The following is a 21,084-nucleotide window of genomic DNA, read 5'->3' on the forward strand; positions in this document are numbered from 1 at the left end:
TTCTGGTCTGACAGTACTAGAGGAGAGTCACAGCCATCACATCCTACCAGCAGGGTGATACAACACTGTTTCCCATCCTCTCTGCTATGCTGTGAGGCTGATTTAAGACCTTAATAAAAGAAGCTTCAAAGACAGATACACCCAAAATGATGAGTCACACAACATTTGAGCATGAAGACATAGCACTGAAGTCTCTCTAACCCTAGCTGAAAGGTGTCTGTGTGTGTGTGTAAGAGTCTGTAATATTTCAATATCCTCTCTATGGCTCCCTTGAAATGCTGACACATGATCATCTAACAGCTTATGGAAGATAACGGTATGCAGTGATGTGCACTGACTGGTTGTATATAAGTGAGACAGCGCCGACCATTTGTCATTCATGAAGTTTCAAACAGCAGCCACAAGTATCAATCAATCTCTGTCTGTGCCACTGGGTGCGCGCGGCGCTCTGCCTGTTGCTGGTGCAGGAGAAGCTGTGTGCACTCACACCACATTTAACAGGCGCCGTGGAGCAAGGTACTTGTTAGATCCGCAGTTTCACTGCGTTTTACTAATTTTATACTTAAAACCTAAGAGGTGGTAACAGATCCTGGAAGAGGACTCGCGCGCAGACGTGTTTATCCTGCGCGTTATGGCGCAAATACGCAATTCCTCTCCCGACACACCAGCTTTGCGCTTCTTCTGTAGGTAAATCAGAGTAGTGGGAAAAAAAACAGCAAAAAGGAGGAAAAGGATGGCAGCTCCACATAACGGATCCAACCTAACGACGAACCACACCAACCAGTTTGTGCAGCCGCCATGGCGCATCGCTCTCTGGTCGGTTGCGTACAGCTCCGTGCTGGCAGTGGCGGTGTTTGGAAACCTCATAGTGATATGGATCATTCTTGCCCACAAACGCATGAGGACGGTGACAAACTACTTTCTGCTAAACTTGGCGTTTTCGGACGCGTCGATGGCCGCTTTCAACACTTTGATAAACTTTATCTACGCTGCCCACGGGGAGTGGTACTTTGGAGAAGCCTACTGCAAATTTCACAACTTCTTCCCGGTCACATCCGTGTTTGCAAGCATCTACTCAATGACTGCTATTGCTGTGGACAGGTGAGTGTAACCAGTGCCTCAGCACAGCTCACCCAAGTCATCATCTATGTGTGAAGTTAATTGTACTTTTAACTGAAGACATTTCAAATCATCTCTATAATAAATCTGTACATCTGCTGTACATGAATAGTTTAATCTATATGACATTTTTGTTGATTGTGCTTCTTTCCTGTGCTGGTTTCCACTAGCAGTGGTAGAATATTGAATCCTCTTGTAGTGTAATATCTTCCTCAAAGACAAACTGCTCTTCAGTTGTTAAGGTGTGTGTAATTAACCTGCTCACCTCATAAGAAAGTCACTTAAATGCAGTTTAATTCAAATCCCTCTGTTCACCTCTCAGGCTTTGTCTCCACTTTATTTAATCATTATCCCTCCCCGCCCCTCCTCCCCTCTCCACCACCATCACTGCTGGTTAAAGCTACCAGTGGAGAAGAAATTACTTGTTAATGATTTGCATTATTGGAAAAGGCGGCTGCTCAGCAGGGTGACTGCCATATCAACGAATATAGGCCTATTCCACAGATTTATGTTTACGTTTCGCTGCCAGTGATTCATTAAGGGAAGCTGTTGTTTTGCAGAGTGTGTGCTGCAGTGAATGACTCTTATGTGTGCCAACACCCTAAAAAAAGAGATCACCCTTTCCTCCATGCTTTTACACGCTCTGACTCTCCTGCTTCCTGCGACATGCTCTGACACTATGCATTGTTTTTCCCCCCTTTACACATTTTTCCCCTTAATGTAGGCTACTTCTCTTTGCTGTGTCGCAGTAATGTGTGAATGCAGGCAGCACTGGCAGCCCTGCTTTGATTCTGATCAGTGGGCCGTCATACGTCATGATGTTTGAAGAAAGGGATTAAGCTGATGATGAGGGAAGCACCCACAGGCCGAACATAATGAAAGAAAAAAAAAGCTGCAAGCAAGTGCAGAGTGTGTTTGTGTGCACGGCGTGGACAAGTGTCAGAGTGTGTTCTGATATAGTGCGAGGTGTTTTCCTCCTCCAGTACTTCTCCTTGACACACAACTGGAACAGAGCATTTCCTCAGGCTGTGCTCATTTTTGGCTCTTCTACAATAACTTCAATGCATTTTGTATTTTTGGCCTACAGTGTCCATTCAATTTTGTCAACTGTGCACAGAGGAAGAGAACATCAGCGTGACCTGTATGATGTAGATGTAACCTCCGGTCATGCTTTTTGTAACCCCAGTATGGTGCTGTCTCCGCTCTGATGTTTTGAAATGGCATGAGGCCACAGTTCGTGATCATCTGTGAATTTGTCCTTCCTGCTGACTCTTAGCTGCCGAGCATGTTTCCTTGGGCACTGCAGCAACAGAAGCCCAGGTTTCTGTGTTAAACATTAGTTGTAAGTTTTTAATGATATTCCACACTGTATAATTAATAGGTTTTTATATTTTGCTCTCAAAATAAGTTATAATAAATTATACTATTGTATAAGCCTACTAATTTTCTAACATCATGAAATGCACAAATATACTTCAGTTCACCCATCTTTAAAACTGTCATTTACATCAGCCTTAGTTTTCTGTTTGAGCTGGAGGCTCTAACTGTTGCCATGTTAGCAACGTCACAGCACACCTTAAGACCTAAATACAGGAAAAGAGATGGAGACAGGAATCTAACACCACACTCACATTTATATAAATTGGAATTGTTCATATAGTTATAGTTACATAAGGATTTACTTGGATTTGTAGACATACCCCAGGGATGACGCAGTTTTTAACACTTGCACAAAGGCTTCATTTCACAGCCACAGTGGTTAGCAGCTCGATCTACCTATGATGGAAAATTAGCATCACAGTGAGACAAGCAGGAAACAGGGCTGTGGTATATGACTAAATGGAAGCATCTAGCAAAACTAAATATGCAGCAGTATACTTGATGTAAACTAATAATAAAGAAACATTAGCTGTGACATCTGTTCAGCCTGCCCATTCACTCCCTATGAAGTGGGTATAGAATCCCTCCCGTTCACAGCCAGGTCCACTTGGTACAAACCTTAGCCATTCACCAGCGTACTTACTCCACTGTGCACCATTTTGGATTCCTTTTGTTGATACTAGTCTGGTTGTCGCTCTGCCTGTGTCACATGCCTGGTTTCTTTGATTGGTGGTGGGTTTCTCTAGTTGGATTCAGACGCAGTTTATTCAAAATCCCACTTGAATCTAGACTCTTTGTATATAATAGAAAAAGAATTAGTCGTGATTAAAGAGAAATAAATGTTCTTTAAGCACAGATAAAGCTGAAAAACAAATGCAGCGGTCATGGTAATTAACATTATTAAGTAATTTTGTGATAGTGTGAAGTGAGGTTGTCTGAGACACTAAACATCTCCCTCTACTCTCAGAACCTTCGAGCCAACACTTGACATTTAGCTGCGCACATAATGTTTGGCTACTTTTCGCTGGAAGGTAATCTCCACTAAACACCAGGTGGTGATAAAGTGAGTGTTTATTTGGAAAAGTCACAGTATTGTGACAGGGTTTTCAAACAGTATGCTTTCCTGTGTGGCTTAAAACTTGACAGCTTGCCAGGGTTTTTAATGTATCGTGGATTGTGCATCTATAGTGTGTTCCTGCAGTGTGTGTGTGTGTGTGTGTGTGTGTGTGTGTGTGTGTAATCCTATTGAGCTCATTCAAGTGTTACTGGTCTTCCATTGTGGTTATTGTTCAGCAGCAACATGTCTATTAGAACAGCCACTATTGTGCAAGCTTGTTGACTCTTAAATAACTGTTACTGCGGCACATACTTGATTGAACATTTAACAAGGGCCAGTGTGAAGCAGTGATGTAGGTTCCAAGCAATTACTAGATGGGCTCTCTTTGTTGTTGTCCCCTGCAGAGTTCCAGCCATTGACGTGACAGGATGAAGGGCAGTTTTATTTCTTTTCTTTTGTTTTTACCAGCTTATGAAGATTGAATTAGCAGCCCTAAGCCTGTGTGATAAGCATTTGAAAATCATGTCGCATTCTGAGCTGGATTCATGCGCTTCATAATCTCCTGCAGTTTTCAGTGTTTCGGTGTGTTAGTCAAAAAATGTCTCATCACATTTTTTATTTTTTTATTTTTTCAATCCATCAGTTACCCTAGAAAAAACAAACATTACGGTGTAATTGGATTTGTGCAGGCCATAATTATAATGCCATTCATTAAATCAAGTCATTGATTCCGCTGGTTCTCAGACCAGGAAATGAATAATTTACATGTAACATGAAAATGATAAATTGATGCGTTTGCCGTTTAACTGTGAACACCCTCCTTCCTTACAGGTACATGGCCATCATCCACCCTCTGAAGCCTCGTCTGTCAGCGAAGGCCACCACAGGAGTGATCATCTGTATCTGGAGCCTGGCTGTGGTCCTGGCCTTTCCTCTCTGCTACTTCTCCACCATCAAAACTCTGCCCCGCAGGACTCTCTGCTACGTGGCCTGGCCCCGCATGGCAGACGACCCCTTCATGTGAGAAATACTTACAGGCTTTTAAGTGAAAAACAAAAATTTGATGTACGAAAGTAGTTTGAAAAAGGGGTGAGGGGGTGCTTGCAGTGTGGCAGACTTACAATTACCAGGTCAGGGTTTGACTCTCCCTGGCACCGCAAGATGTTTTGTGTTTAATCACAGCTGGATTTGGCATAAAATATTACTTCTACTGGTTAATGTTGGATATTAAAAACAGGGTAAGGGTAGTGATATTCTTAAAATAAAAAAATGTATAACAAACACATTTTACAAAGAACACTGATTGATGAACACCCATGAACACATAGAGATGCAGCCAGAGAAATATGGACACATTCCTTTTTTAAGGACTAAAATATCAACTTCATGCTAAGTTTTCTCTGATTATAATGAACTGCTTTTGGAACTAGTTTCAAGTAACTAATCTTTGGTACCTAATTTGTCAACCCTAGAAGCTGCTGCTTCGTCTAAGTTCAGATATAGGCCCTGTCCTAATGGAGACGAGCATGCAGGTGTATCTGCAAAAATTTGACATGTTTCTGTGGCAACGTTACAGCGCTGCTCACAGGCCTGGCATATGTACTACAGCATTTTCAGTGGTTCTGTGTGGATACGTGTGGACACACAAAACTGAAACGATGCCGTCTTTACAGAAAAAAGAAAACGACTTTGTCTCTGTGTGGATGTGGCCATAGTCACCTGGGTATTAGTGATCTGTATACAGAATCTGGCTAGGGGTGCTGGGGTCTCAGGTTGCATTGTAACTAACATTGCAATTCTCTGTTGTTTTCCCAGGTATCATATCATAGTCACAGTTCTGGTCTATGTGCTGCCCTTAGTGGTGATGGGCATCACTTACACCATCGTGGGTGTGACGCTGTGGGGAGGTGAGATCCCTGGAGACTCATCTGATAACTATCATGGACAGCTGCGGGCTAAAAGAAAGGTAAGCTAAAGGGGGGAAACGGTGCAGTAATAATTGAGATATGACCTGGGGTCATCCAATTTGTATCTGTGAACATGATGATTGTTGAAAACCACAGAGCCGGGAATAATCTGTAATGTTCTTGCTTTGAGAAGCCTGTGGCTCCAGATCATCCTTATTGAATATATAACTGTCTAATAGAGGGACTCCCAGACCACCACTAAATCTAATCCTGTGGCCTGCTTTGTGTATTTTGTGTTTTATGATCATATGCTGTTATGCTGGTTCAAATATAACAATTAAAATTAATGTAACAAACATAGAAGCGATGGGAATTAACTGCCTTTTTGGTAATGTTTTACACAGTTAAAAGTATGTAATATAGGGTATATTCATATTTTATACATTTAATTTAAACTCCACTGCATGTTGTGTGTTTAATCACTGGATTGTCTTGATTAACTGATGCGCCATAGCAGCACTACAAAGAAACCTTAAATAGGATTTTTCTCAGCTACACTACAAAGAACACAGGGGGATTAATTGTTACAAATACTTGGTGTGGAAAATAGCTCAGTCATTTCCTAATTAACTGGGCTCAACAATTTAAAGGCACGGCTATGCTTATAAGTGAAGACATTAGCAAAATGTGGTGAACAAAGGCAACGACTGCGCTCAGTATTACACTGTTTCCAGATAGCAAAATTAGTGGGGCCCAAATCTGGCTCAATTAAATGCTCTTATCCGGCCCACTTATGGCGTGAAATATCGTCACTCCAGTGATCCACATTTGCCACATCTTTGCCACATGTCTGTCGAAGTCAAACAAAAAATTTTAAAAAATGCAACTGGCCCATATCTGGGCCATTATAGACTCATTACACATTCACATTAAGTTTGGGAATTTTGAGCCACATTTGCTATTTTGTATTTGGGCCACTAGAGGCTCACATCCATTACATCAGTTCCAGATAAAGGCAGAGGTGTGCTACATTTGCTTGCTATATGGGCATGAAACCATGATTCCACACAACACAACCTTTCTGACAATTACTGTCAGTCAAGTGCTTGTATATGCATCCTGACAGCAACAAGCTCTGAAAACCAGCAGTGTCTTCAGGCAATATGACTTTGCACTTGGCAGGTGCATCCAAAAACAAGGCCTTAGAATTTATCTTAAAGAAATCTGTTTCTCTTTGTCTTTACTGTGAAAGTAGCTAATACAATGTGAGAAAACATGCACAAGTCATAAATCACAGCACTTTCTGCACCATCACTGCTAGGTACACAGATAGCAGCAATAACACTGTGTCAAGGATTGCTTTAGGATTTTTATGTTTAATAGATTTGTATTCCTAACTATCCCCTATTCAATAATTCAAGTATTCTCAAACATTTTCTTTTCTTACCCTACAGCAACATTATATGAGCTCAAGAACGCCTTTACTGATACGAGTATATTCATCATTGTGTCCATTAAAGTTAATATTAAACAGGGTGTTAAATATTTAGAGTAAAGTGCGAGTTTATTATAGTAATATGTATGCTTCTACCACCTTATTCTAAAGAAACATTTTGTTATCACCTTTAAATATACGGTGTGGTGCTGGTACATACTTAGTAGTCAAGTTTCAGGACAGTAACCTCATCCCCCCCATCATTTATTCTGCTGCTATTAAATCGTCTTTATCACTTAATACACAATTCTGGTTCAACAATTGAGGTGTTCTGTTATTTCTGGAGAACTGACTGTTGCCATGGAAACTGTTATGAAGCTCACATCCAATCAATTAATTTAGTAAATTGAATCTTAATAATAAAAACATTTATTAAGATCATTTATGAAACAGTGCTGATTTCTACTGCACATGTTCATACAAGACAACACACATCCTTTCCATCCTTTTGTCTTTCCTATAAGCCCCTATGTGATGATGTGCAATGACAACACCCATTCAATGGTATGATAACAATCAAAAACATTTCTGCAAACAGCTAATAATACAGGTGCCATCATAGACCTGCTGGTCACTGCATCTAGTAAAAATGCCAAATAATTTGTTCAATGTTCTGGTTGTTAGTGGAAATAATGTGTTATTGATTAACACACTTCACTGTGTCAGCATTAAAGGCTTGGTCATGAGGTGATGCTAAATGATGTGCTTCAACGTTCATATCTGTCCATTCGTTGTTCTTAAAATATAAAACATTGCGGTTTTAAATTGCTCATGATTTCATTGAGCACTGCTGATATTCTCCCCCACAGGATTGATGTTTTTGCATGTGTCCACCTTTCGGCCTCACTAGGATTTTTATTATTTCTCTGTCTTCTGTATAAGTGAGTGATCAATTGGAGAAAATGCGTTTTTGTTTGTTTGTTACATGGGTTTTACCCATTTGCTTACTTACATTTGAGCAGGGTATTAGCCATGAAGCATGTTCAGCATCCAGTCTCATGTCCTCAATGGCTGGTTTCATGATAATGTGTCTTCTTTGGAGCCGATGAATGTCACGCAAGTTTAGAGTTTAGTGCTCACAGGCTGTGGTCAGAGCAGGTTAGAGAAAGTAGAGAACAGCCAGAGGCCACAGTCCGAAGCATTTTGCAAAAGCTTTTTGCTGCATCCCAGTGTCCTGGAAAAACATACAAAAAAAAGATTTCCAGCTCATTGAGCTTATTCAGTAAAACACATAAAAAAGGTCTCTGTGTTGACCTGAACTACAATTTACAGTTCTTTGAATGCTGTTGTTCAAATATTTACGATTAATCTTTTTTGTCCTTTAATTACAAGCTCGTATTTCATTTAACAAAGAATACAGACTGTTTTCAACCCATTTTAAAGAAGAGGAGGTTAATCATTCATCATTAATGTTCAGAACTATGGCTCATTCATTGTGATGGTTTAATGCCACATTCAAGCCAGTTTATGAATACCATGTCCACAGAGCAGCATGCTCAAATGACGCTGTATGAATCTGTTCAGCTTCTTTCAAGTACAGCTGACACCAGTGTTTTGTCAGTTCACTGCACAATAGACATTGATTAGCTGCCTAAAACTAGCTTTGAATGTGTTCTTGAAGTTTATTTCAGCAGTCGTATGCTATCACTTTATCTTCATTTTCACATTGCTCTATTTAACCTGTGTAGCATTAGAACAGAGCTTTGTCTTTAATTACATATTTTTTTTTCAAACCTTTTCATCTAAAACAGTTTCCTTATGCCACACCGCTTTCAGTGGCAGGTAGCTTCCTGCGTTAAAAAATCACACACATCTAAAAAAGGGGAGGAACTGTTATGTGACTAACTCTACAAATCTAGAGAGGTCATCATTTTACAGAAGTCAGTCCACCAAAACAACTTGAATCCAGCAGTCTGACCTGACAATAATGGGTTAATGTTTAGTTAAATGCTGTATTGATGACTCATCTATTTAATTTTGCACCTTTCATATTTCCTGTACAAAAATGGAAATAAGATATTTATTTATCAGTAATAGACAGCAATGTTGTTGCATCTTCACGTGTTCATGGAGGCAGGGATTCAGAAATGGCGACAGTTGTGGATTTTTTGTTGTAAAATGTGTATGTTAAGAATTCGTATATTTTGAGATGATCTTTACCAAACCTCTCATCCTGTTTTGATGACATTTTTCTAATCGCATTTATAAACAAAAGTTAGTTTTTTTTGTGAAGACGTACTTTTTATTTTTTAGTTTCAAGGTATTTTCCCAGCGTTGATATCAGGTACATACTGTATGAATGTCAGCAAACCCGTTTTTCAGCCACATGTCTGTGTTCATGGCCCACTGCTTCTTTGGCAAGTTTTGGGGATCAGAGTCGAGTACGAATGTAGCCAGAAGTGCTCCAGGAAGGAAGTGATGTGTGTGCATAATCTTTATTAGATGCTTTTTATTAGATGCTTAGAGCATGAACCAGATTTCAGGTGCATTTGGAAATGATCTCTTTGAGAGAAAAAATAATTAGAAGTTTTAACTTTCACATTAATAGCTGTGCTTTAAAGGTTTCCAGGTGTAGCAAAACTTTAGACAGATGAGGAGCTGCAGCAGCAGAGATGGTAACCTGATTGTCTGTACATTAATGCTTTACTCACATTTCAGTCAGTTGTGGCTGGAGCCACTTGATTACCTAGAACCCTCTTGTACAACCAAGTGTAGCCCTTGAGTGTGTACAGAATTGTAAATGGTTTGTAACAAGTCCTGGAAATTGCATCTCACAGGAATTGACAGGAGTGTTGTGATGGTCCAGTACGTACAACCTGCCTCTCTGTGATAGAAAGATGTTGTAGATAAATAACTCAGTGAGTGATTATTTCTCAACATTACACAGATCATCACAGGTTTGTGTGATGACAGAAAACAACAGGTCTCCACCTTTGAATCCTTTATAATCATATTTATTGTAAGAGAGATTTACACTTGCATTGTTTTGAGTTAGTCCACTCTCCCACACGCCACATGTGCTTTATTATAAGTTCATGCCAGCGGGCTGTGTGTTCCAGATGTCAGTCTGACGTTCAGCACCAATGACCTATCCTAAGACTGCCATACAGCTCTTAAAGATTCTCTGTGTTCGACTTGTGTCGTAGACACTGTTGTCTGAAGTACTTCTGTCTGAAGTACTGTTTGTGTTTGTGTGTGTGTGTGTGTGGGGGGGGGGGGGATTGGAATGGATTACCTCCACAAAATCAGATTTTTCCAGAGATGAAGTACAGTTGTGTTAAGCCGTAGTCTATGCGAGAGTCTTCTAATCCCAACTGGATAGATAGCTGTCAATAGACCTGTCTGGGTTAAGGCTTGTTACAGTGTGACTGGTGTTGTTTTCACCTTGTGAGTGTGTCTCTCAGCGTATGTGTGTGTGTAGATGGGGCTTTAAGGATGATTAACTCAGCCATAATTGGCTTCTTTCTTTTGAGTGGCTTTACGTTCTGTGGCTACAGTTACAGCCTCTCACCACAGATTGTCAAAAACAAAACAATTGAATCCGCCATTTTCACAGCCTCACAAAAGAACTTCCTGCAGGTGAAAGTCATGCTTAAATGAAACATTTTTTATTCTTCATTGTTTGTGAAAGAAAGAAAGACACCAGCTGTTCTTTCTATTTCTTTACTCACCTTTTGGTTTTCATTGAATCTGTGTCATGCTTCACTTACTTCATTTAGACAGTTTTTGCCACAATATCTTCACGAATCAAATTATAGCAAAACCAATAGATATACACTTAATTGATGTGTGTGTGTGTGTGTGGGCAGGATTCAGGAGAGGGACACACCTGAACAGGGAATTGAACCCTGAATCCTCAGACTAAAAGTCTGATGCTCTACCAACTGCGCTACCCAGGCTGTGATTGTTTTGCTCGTTAGCAGTGAAACTCAATATCCAATGCATGCAATTAAAAATGTGAGTATCTTTAGCATTTCATTTGAACAGCAAATGATGGCCAGTGCACTACATTCTCTTGTCTGTTCCTATTTGTTTCCTACTGTTCAGTTCAGAAGTGATTCATATAGAAGGCTGACTGTGGATACTAAATACTGTTTTAAAGCTGATATAAACGTGTGTCACTGAAGCATTTTCTGCTTTTTCTCCTCCTGCGAGCAAATAAATCCCACAATCCTGTACGCACCTTGACATTTAGTCAGAAAATGTCAGAAAGTGTCCTTTGTGTGCACTTTTTCCTGTGTTGTGCCATTGAGGTGAAATAGTCTTTAGATTACGACGGGTCAATTGAGCGTAGATTGACCCCTCTGTGGTTAAAAAGTTGGACTGAATACAAACACTTGAGATTCTACCCTCAGACAACAAGATGATAGTAACAGCAGGGGTGAGGCGATTGCTTGCAGTTGTCCCTCCTGGTTAAAGATATGTTGGTGTCTTCTGTGTAGAAAAACGTGTCAATACAATGTGCCCGAACGCTGATTAAATCTTTTTTCCAGAGATCTTCCACCCTGCAAAGCTGCCAGCCTCCTGTTGTTGAAAGAAAATCAGCATTTAGCAAATTTAGCATAATGGCTAAAAAGCATCAACGTAGCAACAAAAGAAAAAAAAGGCAAAAAAACACTTGGTAGCAAATTTCTTTAGACAAACTGCAGTGAACTGAGCTGGTAAATCGTGGCAGAGGATCCTCTTGGCTGATGATTTATTTGGTTTCACTTCTGTTCCTCAAGTGATATTTGAAGGAATCACAATAAGACTGAATTTTCTTTTTGCTGTGTGTTTTTGAGCAAAGAACACAAATAATTACGTCAATTTATAGAGCTAGAGAGGAGCTAGGAGATGGCAACCACCTATCATCTTGTGTTGTGTCTTGTGTATGGATATTGAATCACTTTCAGGGAGAGACAGTCTCAAGTGGCCACTTATAGAACTGCTGTTTTTGAGACTTTTACCATGTTTTTCAGCCTTACAAGTTGCTACTACTTGCTCACAGTGAATCTGGGATTCATTGGCAGTCAACCTGTCTTCTAACACATGCATGAGGATTCGTTGTGTGCATTGTTTCCTGTCCAGTGTCTGCACATACAGTATAACCCTTGATTTGTAAAGGAGTATAGCATCAGCCCCGAGGAGCTCCACTAATCAAGAAATGAATAGTCTCAGCCAGTGTTGAGGAATAAATTCATTAATCTATGGTGTGTGGCGCTTGTTTAGTGCAGCAGGGGGTGGGGAATCTCCCCCTGTTGGTGGATGCTTGCATGGGATTGCGTCTTTTGAAACACTATGAGCAGCAGTGTGTGGTGGAATGCATGCCTTTAGAATGACTAGAGCAGCAGACATATTTTAAATGCTGCACCGGATACACAGTATGTGGAGAATTCGCTGCTGTGATAAGTTGGCTGCACTAATGCAGTTCACAGACTTTATAATTATATATAGAGAGATTCTTGGCCAGGCACAGTAAGTTCCTTGAGTCGGGAAGGTTACCAGGCAACCAACAAAAGCTCCAGGTCAGACAGAAAGTAGCACGTAACAGAAAAAAAAATTACAACTTGTCATTTTTTTTTCAGTACAGTACAGATTAAATCAAAAAGAAGTGACACATGGATTCGACAGCGGAGAGGTGTTGATAATTTGATTTTGCTGGAATAGAGCCATGCTATGTATTCCTCCACACTAACCCACTGTTGGCTTCAGACAAATATCAATCTTATCATGTACAGAAAAGCCATTTCCCACACTGCCGAATAATTCCTGTCATTCTACTACTACTTAAAGTAGACTTAATTTCCCCAGGGATTTATAAAGTAAATCTTAATCCTAATCTTAAATGTTTGGGCTTGTTGCCTGTTTTACCTTTTTTTCTTCTCCACATAATTTCATTCCAGAATCATGTTAATTTAACCAGAAGGTCTCACAGAAAAATGCTCCTCAGTACTTCTGCTCTGCAAAACATTCACTTTCAATAGGCCTCTCTGGTGACCATTATTCTGGTTAGATGATTTCCCCCCCTTTGTGTGTTTTTATCATTCTTCCCTTTGTAGCAGCAATCATGAAACATCAAAGTGGTACAAAGAAATATGACATTGTCCCTTTGAGCTCTACACAGATGCATATGTAAATTCATATATAGTCCTTCCCTCATCTTTTATTCTCTGTGCTCTGTCATGACCAACCTGACAGGAAACCACCCTAAGGCTCACTGGGCATACATGCAAATTGTGATTGCATGTATGTATAATAATAGACCAATCTTCATTCATCACTTACAACACATCCAAATAATGAAGCGCAATCCTAAATAGTCACAACCACAGACAGAAAGTCTAGACACACAAAACTCTGCAAGTACACAAATGACAGAAATGTTTCCAGGAACCATATTTTTTTTATTTTGAATTGGCCTTATTAATAATAAGCAAAAGTCAACGAAAAAATGTGACTAGGATGTTAAAAATAAACCAATGAAACTTTCAGCTCGTTTCCAACACCGCTGACAAGTTGCAGACTTCAGAAGTGAATTTCCTAGCCAGGTCCGTCACTCTTTAATGTCCCTGCAAACATTTCTGTTGCTGTCTCTGCTACTTTCAATGCTTTCCAGTATGTATTCTTGAGTGCATGCATCTTATTGTATTATTTGGTTGTGCTGTCAACAATGATAAAGAACTCTTCTTAAGTCTGTGTTTTGTATCTTTGCACACATTTGCATAAGTTACACTGGGTTGTTTATTGTTTATGAAAGGCTTCCCGGCCTTTCATTTTCTTTTATTTAATCTAGAGTGTCTGCAGGACAAACTGCCCACATTACATACAAATTTAAAAAAACCCTCCTTTAGGACACCTCTTTAATGTCCTTGTGATATTTTAGCCATAAGTTATTAAATAGTGCATTTGCAGTTGATGTTCTCGGTCTTGTAACCTGGAGAATGACCTCTGCTGAAATAAAATCATTTATCTGACCTCGGTACATACATACAGGCATACATCTAAAACCACAAAGCACAGAACAGGAAATTAAAGAAAATGAAAGATCTGTTTGTGCTCTGCAGCTCATTCTGTACAGCAGGTCTTCCTTTGACATCACTACACAGGAGGAAAATGTTTCATACCACCTTAGGATCAAGAACGTAGATCAAAGTGTTACGCATAGAAAATTACTTCTACAGAATAATCGTGCTCAGCTGAGTCACAAGGTAGAAATACTTCATATAGAAGAACTATTATTTCAATATGTTCTGTCCTTCTGAGCAGAGGGACAAATAAATGGTTGAATTTTTCAGAGAAAGTTCTCAGATCATGTGGATACCTTTATTATTAGTAGTGTTTTTTGTCTTGCTTAGTGCCAACAGCCCTCATGCAGCTTGCAGGGCCCTGGACTCAAGACAAAGAACCAGGGCTGCAACGTGTCCCTGGTTTGTTAGTCCTTTCTTCAGGTGTTGCCATGGCGAGGAGGTCACGTCTCTGTTTTCTGCAGATGATGACATCCTTCTGTACTCATTTGACAGTTTGTGTGATGATCAGCAATGGAATTAGGTTAGGAAACAGGGGTACAAGCATCAAAATCCAGGAGGGATTTAGAGGAGACTTACCACTCCTCCTTGTTGAGAGGTACCAGATGAGGTGGTTCCCAGCCAGGTGGTTAAGATGCCCCCTGGCCACCTCCATATAGAGATGCGCCATGCACTGCCAACTGGGTGGAAACCATGAGGCTGTTGCTACCATGACCCCAGTTGAAGATGGATGGATCATTCCTAATATTGAAGTTACCCTGAAGTTCCTCAACCATCAGAAGTTTTATTTAAAAAAAGTTGATTATTTTAAACTGCAAGGACACCAAATTTGTCATTTTCAATTTGTCCTTTTTAGCACATCAAATCAACAAGAAAACACACCACTGTGCATGATTGATGTAATATTCCTGGAGCTGTTTATCAAACAAAGCATATTTGGCAGTAAACATTGTTTGACCCTGTGGAGAAAACAAAATATTGTTTTATTATCTTTGGTCGATTTTTCCCCACACTATGAAATTCCGTTCATAATCTCACAAAAAGATAATAAATTCACTGCTAATAAAAAGACTTCATGTTTGGAAGACGAGGCATTGACAGAGTGCCTTTCAGATGCTCTGGCAGGCAGTTCCTGCTCACAGAAGCGTATAAGACAACCTGGTGCTGTTTCAGTTTTTAGAGACCATTCTTGATATTTTTGAAAGGCCAACGCCAACTGACCTGGGGGGGTCATGGACTGTGCAGTAGTCATTTTGCCAGAATATTCAGAGCTTTGAATATAAGATGGCAGGGAATAAATCGCTGATACAGTTTATTTGTACTTTTCATTCATATAGCACAGACTATTACATCAGACCCTTTTAGTATAAAGTGCACCTGCCACTCATTTTTTTTTATTCAGCAACATAAATTTGTATGTGTTGATGGATACATGAATTATTGTAAACAGCAAAATTCTGTTTTTTCTAATTCTGCGGTGAACCCAGCAACCTTTGATTCTTGAACTAACCAGTTACTGTTCTGTTGTAATGTTAGTTGATTTAAACTCCTTTTCATTTCTGTCGATCTTTTTTCCTTTAGTATCCATAATGTGTTGGTGTCACAGAAATCACTCATAACTAGATTTGTCCTTATACTGATTTGTCTTGCCTTCAGATTAGGCTGCCTATCGACCACATGTGCATAAATATATTAACATAATTGCTATTTCTGTGTTGCTGATTCAGCCTAAAACCTCATGTTTATTCTCAGTAGCTACACTTCCATTTGTCTTCAGTGACAACATAAATACTTGTTCCTCATTTGACTGATACTGATGCTTGTCATTTATTTAAAAAGCATTAAGATGTTTTTTTACATCACCATTTAACGATACTAGAAATGTGTTTTCAAAAGCTTACTATTTGTTTTGAAATTACCATTAAGAGGATATAGTCCAGCAGCATTGACTTAAAGGACACCGTTTCCAATGTTGTGTTGTTGTTGAAAAAATCTGCTGTTCGTGTCAAGAATCATAAATGTGATTTGTGTACAGTATGCAGCACTGCTTGGGTGCACACAATGCAGGCAACAGCTTGGGGCCCCAAAAGGCTGACCAACTACAGCAATCCTCTACAACCTCCCAGTGATTTAAATACTTTAAATGTAGTTTCTTTTTATAATTTGATTATAATATAAATGTTATTTATTTAAATATTTGTTATTATTTTTGGTTAGAGGGCTCCCTGAATGTTTGCAGGTTCTAGACTCATCATTGGATGAATCCAGTACTCCGAGTCAAAGGCATTGTGTTAAAGCTGGTGCATGCTTTACATATTTTGGAGCCCAGCTCTACATAAACTATTCTGTGTGTATACAATTTGTATGGAAGTACACTGAAGTCCAAATATGGACTGTTTAAACAAAACTTTAGAGCACTTAGAACAATGTCTCTCTTCCTCTACTTTATTTACATGTTTTAAGCATGTAATTTATCATAATAGTGTGTCAGTTTCCCCTTTTAGAGGAGCAAATTAATAAGAAACTAAGAAGTGCAACATGATTTCCAGCACTTTGTTCTGTCACATTAAAATGATACAGCCTTTGTAGCCAACCCCTGATGGCCTAATCCTCTGAGTCATAGACTTCCATTGTTCTCTCACTATAACACAGCATGTCTTTTTATTAACATGATTGGTTGTGTATTCATACGCTGCTTAAAGTAGTCCACAACAAATACAAGATTTGAAAACCTTGAGTTTTATTTTCTCAAAAACACATAAAGTGTGTAAAGTGGGAGAAAAGCAAAGAAAAGACAAACGACAAAGACTTTCTTTATTTTGTTATTTGTCATAAGAATCAGCTGATCAAGTGATAGAGTGCATACACTTTTAAATTCAAACACAGAATCAGGCCCCATAAATACCTGTAATAGCATCACAAGTGATGGAAACATTAACACTGCTCACGCAGTCCTTCACTTGGAGCCTTCACTTAACGTCCACTCTGTGGACAGAGAAAAATCCCGACTTAATGCCTCACTGCTGTTTAGCAGCCATCTAGCTCAGTTTACAGCCTTGACTTGTGTTATGTTATAAATGTCTTTGGAACATCCACTCAAAACAAAGAGTGCCAAGACTTCTGTTTAGATTTCAGGAGGGACTCGCTGATGTCTGTTTTGTTTCTGGTAGTGTCTCTGTTAGCGGTCACTGTCCAGCCTCTAATGTGAGAAAATCTTTCTAATGAAAGATGAAAATTAGAAATGTTTGGTCACTGGAAACACAATTAACTATATGTACCAGGATAACACAGCGGTCTTTACACAGTAAAGTTTTATTATATAGCACTTTTTACAATCAGAATTGTCTCTAGGTGCTTTACAGAAACCCAGAGCCTGAACCCCCTTAAGTGGCAACAGTGGTAACAGTGGCAAGAAAAACTCCCTTTTAACAGGAAAAAAACCTTCTTATAAGGTTAACCCTTGCTGCTGACTGTAGGTTGGGTAGAGGAGGAGAAGGAGGTAGACAGGACAGAGAGGATGAAGGAGAGAGCGAGAGCGAGAGAAGAACAAACATGCACAGACATCACACATTACAGAGAACAAACATGACAGCAAGCAATGTATACATCTATGAGTGTAAATGTGTATGTATTGCTTATTCATATTCTCTTTATTCTATTTACTACATAAATGTGCATATGTTGTACATAATATTTGGAGCTATGGAGGAAATTCTGTCATATACAATTGTTTTCTGTACTATTGTTAAAATTCATTTATTGCTGATGTATAGACAGACTGTGCCTTTATTTCTATTCTCTTAATCATATAGTAGAATTATATTTTAACTATAATACAAGATCACCTCCGATGCATGGGAGGATCATGGTTTGTTTCAGGCTCTGGATGGACAAGTTTCACCTTCCTGGAAGTGCCAATTTCAGATCAGATGCGGTCTTAATATCAGATCATAGTGTCCTCCTTTCTATTATAGTGTAACACTAATGTATCTGCCCTGCTACCAAGATGCTGTCATTTAGAAATGGTCTGAAGCTAGCCTATGCTTTCCAGCAAACACTTGTCATTTTTCAGGACCAGTGATTGTTGGGTTGCAGCTCCTGTGTAATTTTCCACACTGCTGTTGTTCTAAGGATGTGATCATCATCTCATACTTGTCTCTCTCTCTGCTGCAGGTGGTGAAGATGATGATCATCGTAGTGGTGACCTTTGCTCTCTGCTGGCTGCCGTATCACATCTACTTCATTGTGACTGGTCTCAACAAGCATCTGAACAAGTGGAAGTACATCCAGCAGGTTTACCTGTCAGTGCTGTGGCTGGCGATGAGCTCCACCATGTACAACCCCATCATCTACTGCTGCTTGAACAGCAGGTGTGTAACATCACTGATGAACCGTCAAGTGTTGGTTGTTACTGTATGAGAGAAAAGACCACGTTTTCTATTATTACTACAATTTGGATGCAGTCTGCTGACAGGAAATGAGTCAATGATTTGGAGTCATTGCCCTTCTTAAATAACAAAGTACGTCTTAGCCTGGCTAGTGATGCCTGTTTACTCCCAGAAGATTCTCTCCATGAAATGGGTCTGGAAAAAGCACAGCCAGCTAGTTACAGACTGGGCTGTAGCGCTGTGTCAGTGATTCCTCCTGAGTCTGAAATAGCTGCAGCCTGTGTTTTTAAGAATTTGAAATGTTTTCTTACTAGAACACCATCTGTGTGTCATTTTTCTTGGAGTCCATGGTGTTAGAAATGCATCAGCATGCTGACTCACACATTTTGGGGAGTATGTATAAAATGAAATGATTGAGTCATATGTTGATGTGTTTAGTAGATTTGGAGAAGGAGTTCCATCATGTCCCTTGCGATATTCTGTGGGGGGTACCCAGGGCCATTCAGTCCTACTACAGTGGTACTCATTTCCAGCAACAAGTGGGACTCGTCCGGTGGAGGTTGGACTCCATCACTGTTGTCCTTTTTGTAATTTTAATGAACAGAAATTTTTGGTGAAGCCAAGGGGCAGGATGGGTCTGGTTTGGGAATCAGGGGATCACACCCCTGCTTTTTGTAAATGATGGCCACCACCCTCGTCTGCATACACGTCTGTTATGAAGATTCTCAGTGATCCACGTCATTCAAAGGGTTGAAGCGAGGCATCTGCACTTAGAGTAGAGTTTTCCTAAAGATGTTTAGTTGCTTCTCCAAGCAGCTTTATCAGTCTTCAAGGAAACTTCAAGAAAACTCAACAAGTCCAGATGCCTCGCTTCAGTTGCATGTCTGTTGTGGTAAAAAGAGGGCTGAGCAAAAAGGCAAAGATAAGTTACCGGTTGATCTGTTTGTGGTTTGGACAGCCCTGAGCACCTCCACAGTTCTTCAATTCTGAATTGAGGTTCACCGAAACATCTTCAAGGAACTAACAAGTCCAGTTACTCTGCTTCAAGCAAGAACTGCTGCCTAAAAAAGATACCATGACACAAATAAACTTAAAAACTAAACTAAACTTTACTGATATGTTTTTCTATTCAGCCACAAGCCTGCTAACTCTTCCTCTGCTCCTCTTGTCTCCAGATTTCGAGCTGGCTTCAAGCGAGCCTTTCGTTGGTGTCCTTTCATTAAAGTGTCCAGCTACGACGAGCTGGAGCTACGCTCCACGCGGCTGCACCCAACGCGTCAGAGCAGCACGTACATGCTGTCTCGAATGGATACCACCATGGTGGTGGTTTACGATCCTGCAGATGGCGATGGCGGGGCCGGAGGTGGCTCTGCGAGGAAGCACTCCCTGTCCTCTAGAAAGAAAAGCTACATGACGTCTCGCCACACAGAGTTCACCAGATGCAACAACGGTGGGCCTAAAATGCAAAATGGAGGCGCTCCAAATGCTAAACCAGGGGAGTTTTCCTGAAGAGCGCTCGTGCAGACATGCACGATTGAATATTTTCATGTAGAGTTTATGATACACTGTACATACAAACTGTGCACATGGTGTTCTCATAGCGTAGACATAGAAGCATTGTATAAACACAGACACAGTCACGGTTGCAGGAAGAGGAGTGTAACTCTTCTCCATTCAAGCTCTCTCTGTGTCCATGAAACACTGGTGGAAGTCTTTTCTTCCTCACGCTGACACACAGCTCTGATTGTGATTTGCATGTAAACACAGTCAGAGTGTTTATTTGCTTGACATTAATCAGTCCTGCTTTAAGATTCACTGTTAAAATACTCACAATACACACAAGCTGCCAAAACACTGTAATACATTGATTGTAAGTATGTAAGTATAGCGTAGTTCAAATTTCCATCCATAATAACTGCAACATTGACACAATGCAAAGGATGGACTCGGGTTCACCCTGAAGCCAGAGGGGGGGGAGCAGCTGCAGAGTCACCAATGGAACAGCTACTGATTGAACTCTGTTTGGCTCCATTTGTGGCTCTGAGTTTGACATTCAGTTATGTAACTGTTGTTAAGGAACATTTCCTGATGATTGGCAAAATTCCAGAGGTGAAACCCAGTATGTAGTTGCAGCATGTCAACGAACGGGCTACAGAAGGCAAATTAGTCAAGTAGGAACTGATGTGTCAGTGTCGCTTTTTTTTACATGACCATTAAGGCAAGTAAAAAAGAAAAAAAGTTGCACAGTGTGCTTCAGATTCAAACGCCTTTCTGCAGCAAATCATCAGACAGCAGGACAGCAAAGTGCTGCTGCTGCTGCTGCTGCTGCTGCGGCGGCTGTTCCTGTGTTGCATCCTAATTTAACTCCCAGTGTGTGTGCGCACATAACACAAGCTAACCTGTGCCATGTTGGGTTTACAGTTACAAAGTGGAACCATGCTGTGACAAGTAGGATTATATAAACAATACCACAGGAACAGAGTGACCCCTCTGATTCAGCACACAGCAAAAAAACAGACATGACCACTGCTACTGTAAGGGTGAGAAAACCTTTACTGTAAATAGTCACAGGTGATGCTGTTACATCAAAACATGTTAAGCATAATGCATTAAAGGTGCATCTGTATGGTTCTAAATAATACATTACATATATATATATATATATATATATATATATATATATATATATATATATATATATATATATATATATTACAGACATTTTATTATTATT

General features: G+C 39.9%; 1 protein-coding gene across 1 annotated transcript; it reads left to right on the top strand.

Moving 5' to 3' along the window:
• The first annotated feature begins 311 nt into the window (after positions 1 to 311).
• tacr3a (tachykinin receptor 3a) lies at positions 312 to 21,002 on the top strand. The gene is made up of 5 exons (XM_028403818.1): positions 312 to 1,101; positions 4,388 to 4,576; positions 5,372 to 5,522; positions 18,136 to 18,332; positions 19,526 to 21,002. Exons 1-5 carry the CDS (start codon positions 734 to 736, stop codon positions 19,857 to 19,859), a joined length of 1,239 nt encoding a protein of 412 aa, XP_028259619.1. The 5' UTR covers positions 312 to 733; the 3' UTR covers positions 19,860 to 21,002.
• Positions 21,003 to 21,084: the final 82 nt, after the last annotated feature.

The sequence above is a fragment of the Parambassis ranga genome, chromosome 1 (assembly GCF_900634625.1).
Source record: "Parambassis ranga chromosome 1, fParRan2.1, whole genome shotgun sequence".
Lineage (NCBI taxonomy): Eukaryota > Metazoa > Chordata > Actinopteri > Ambassidae > Parambassis > Parambassis ranga.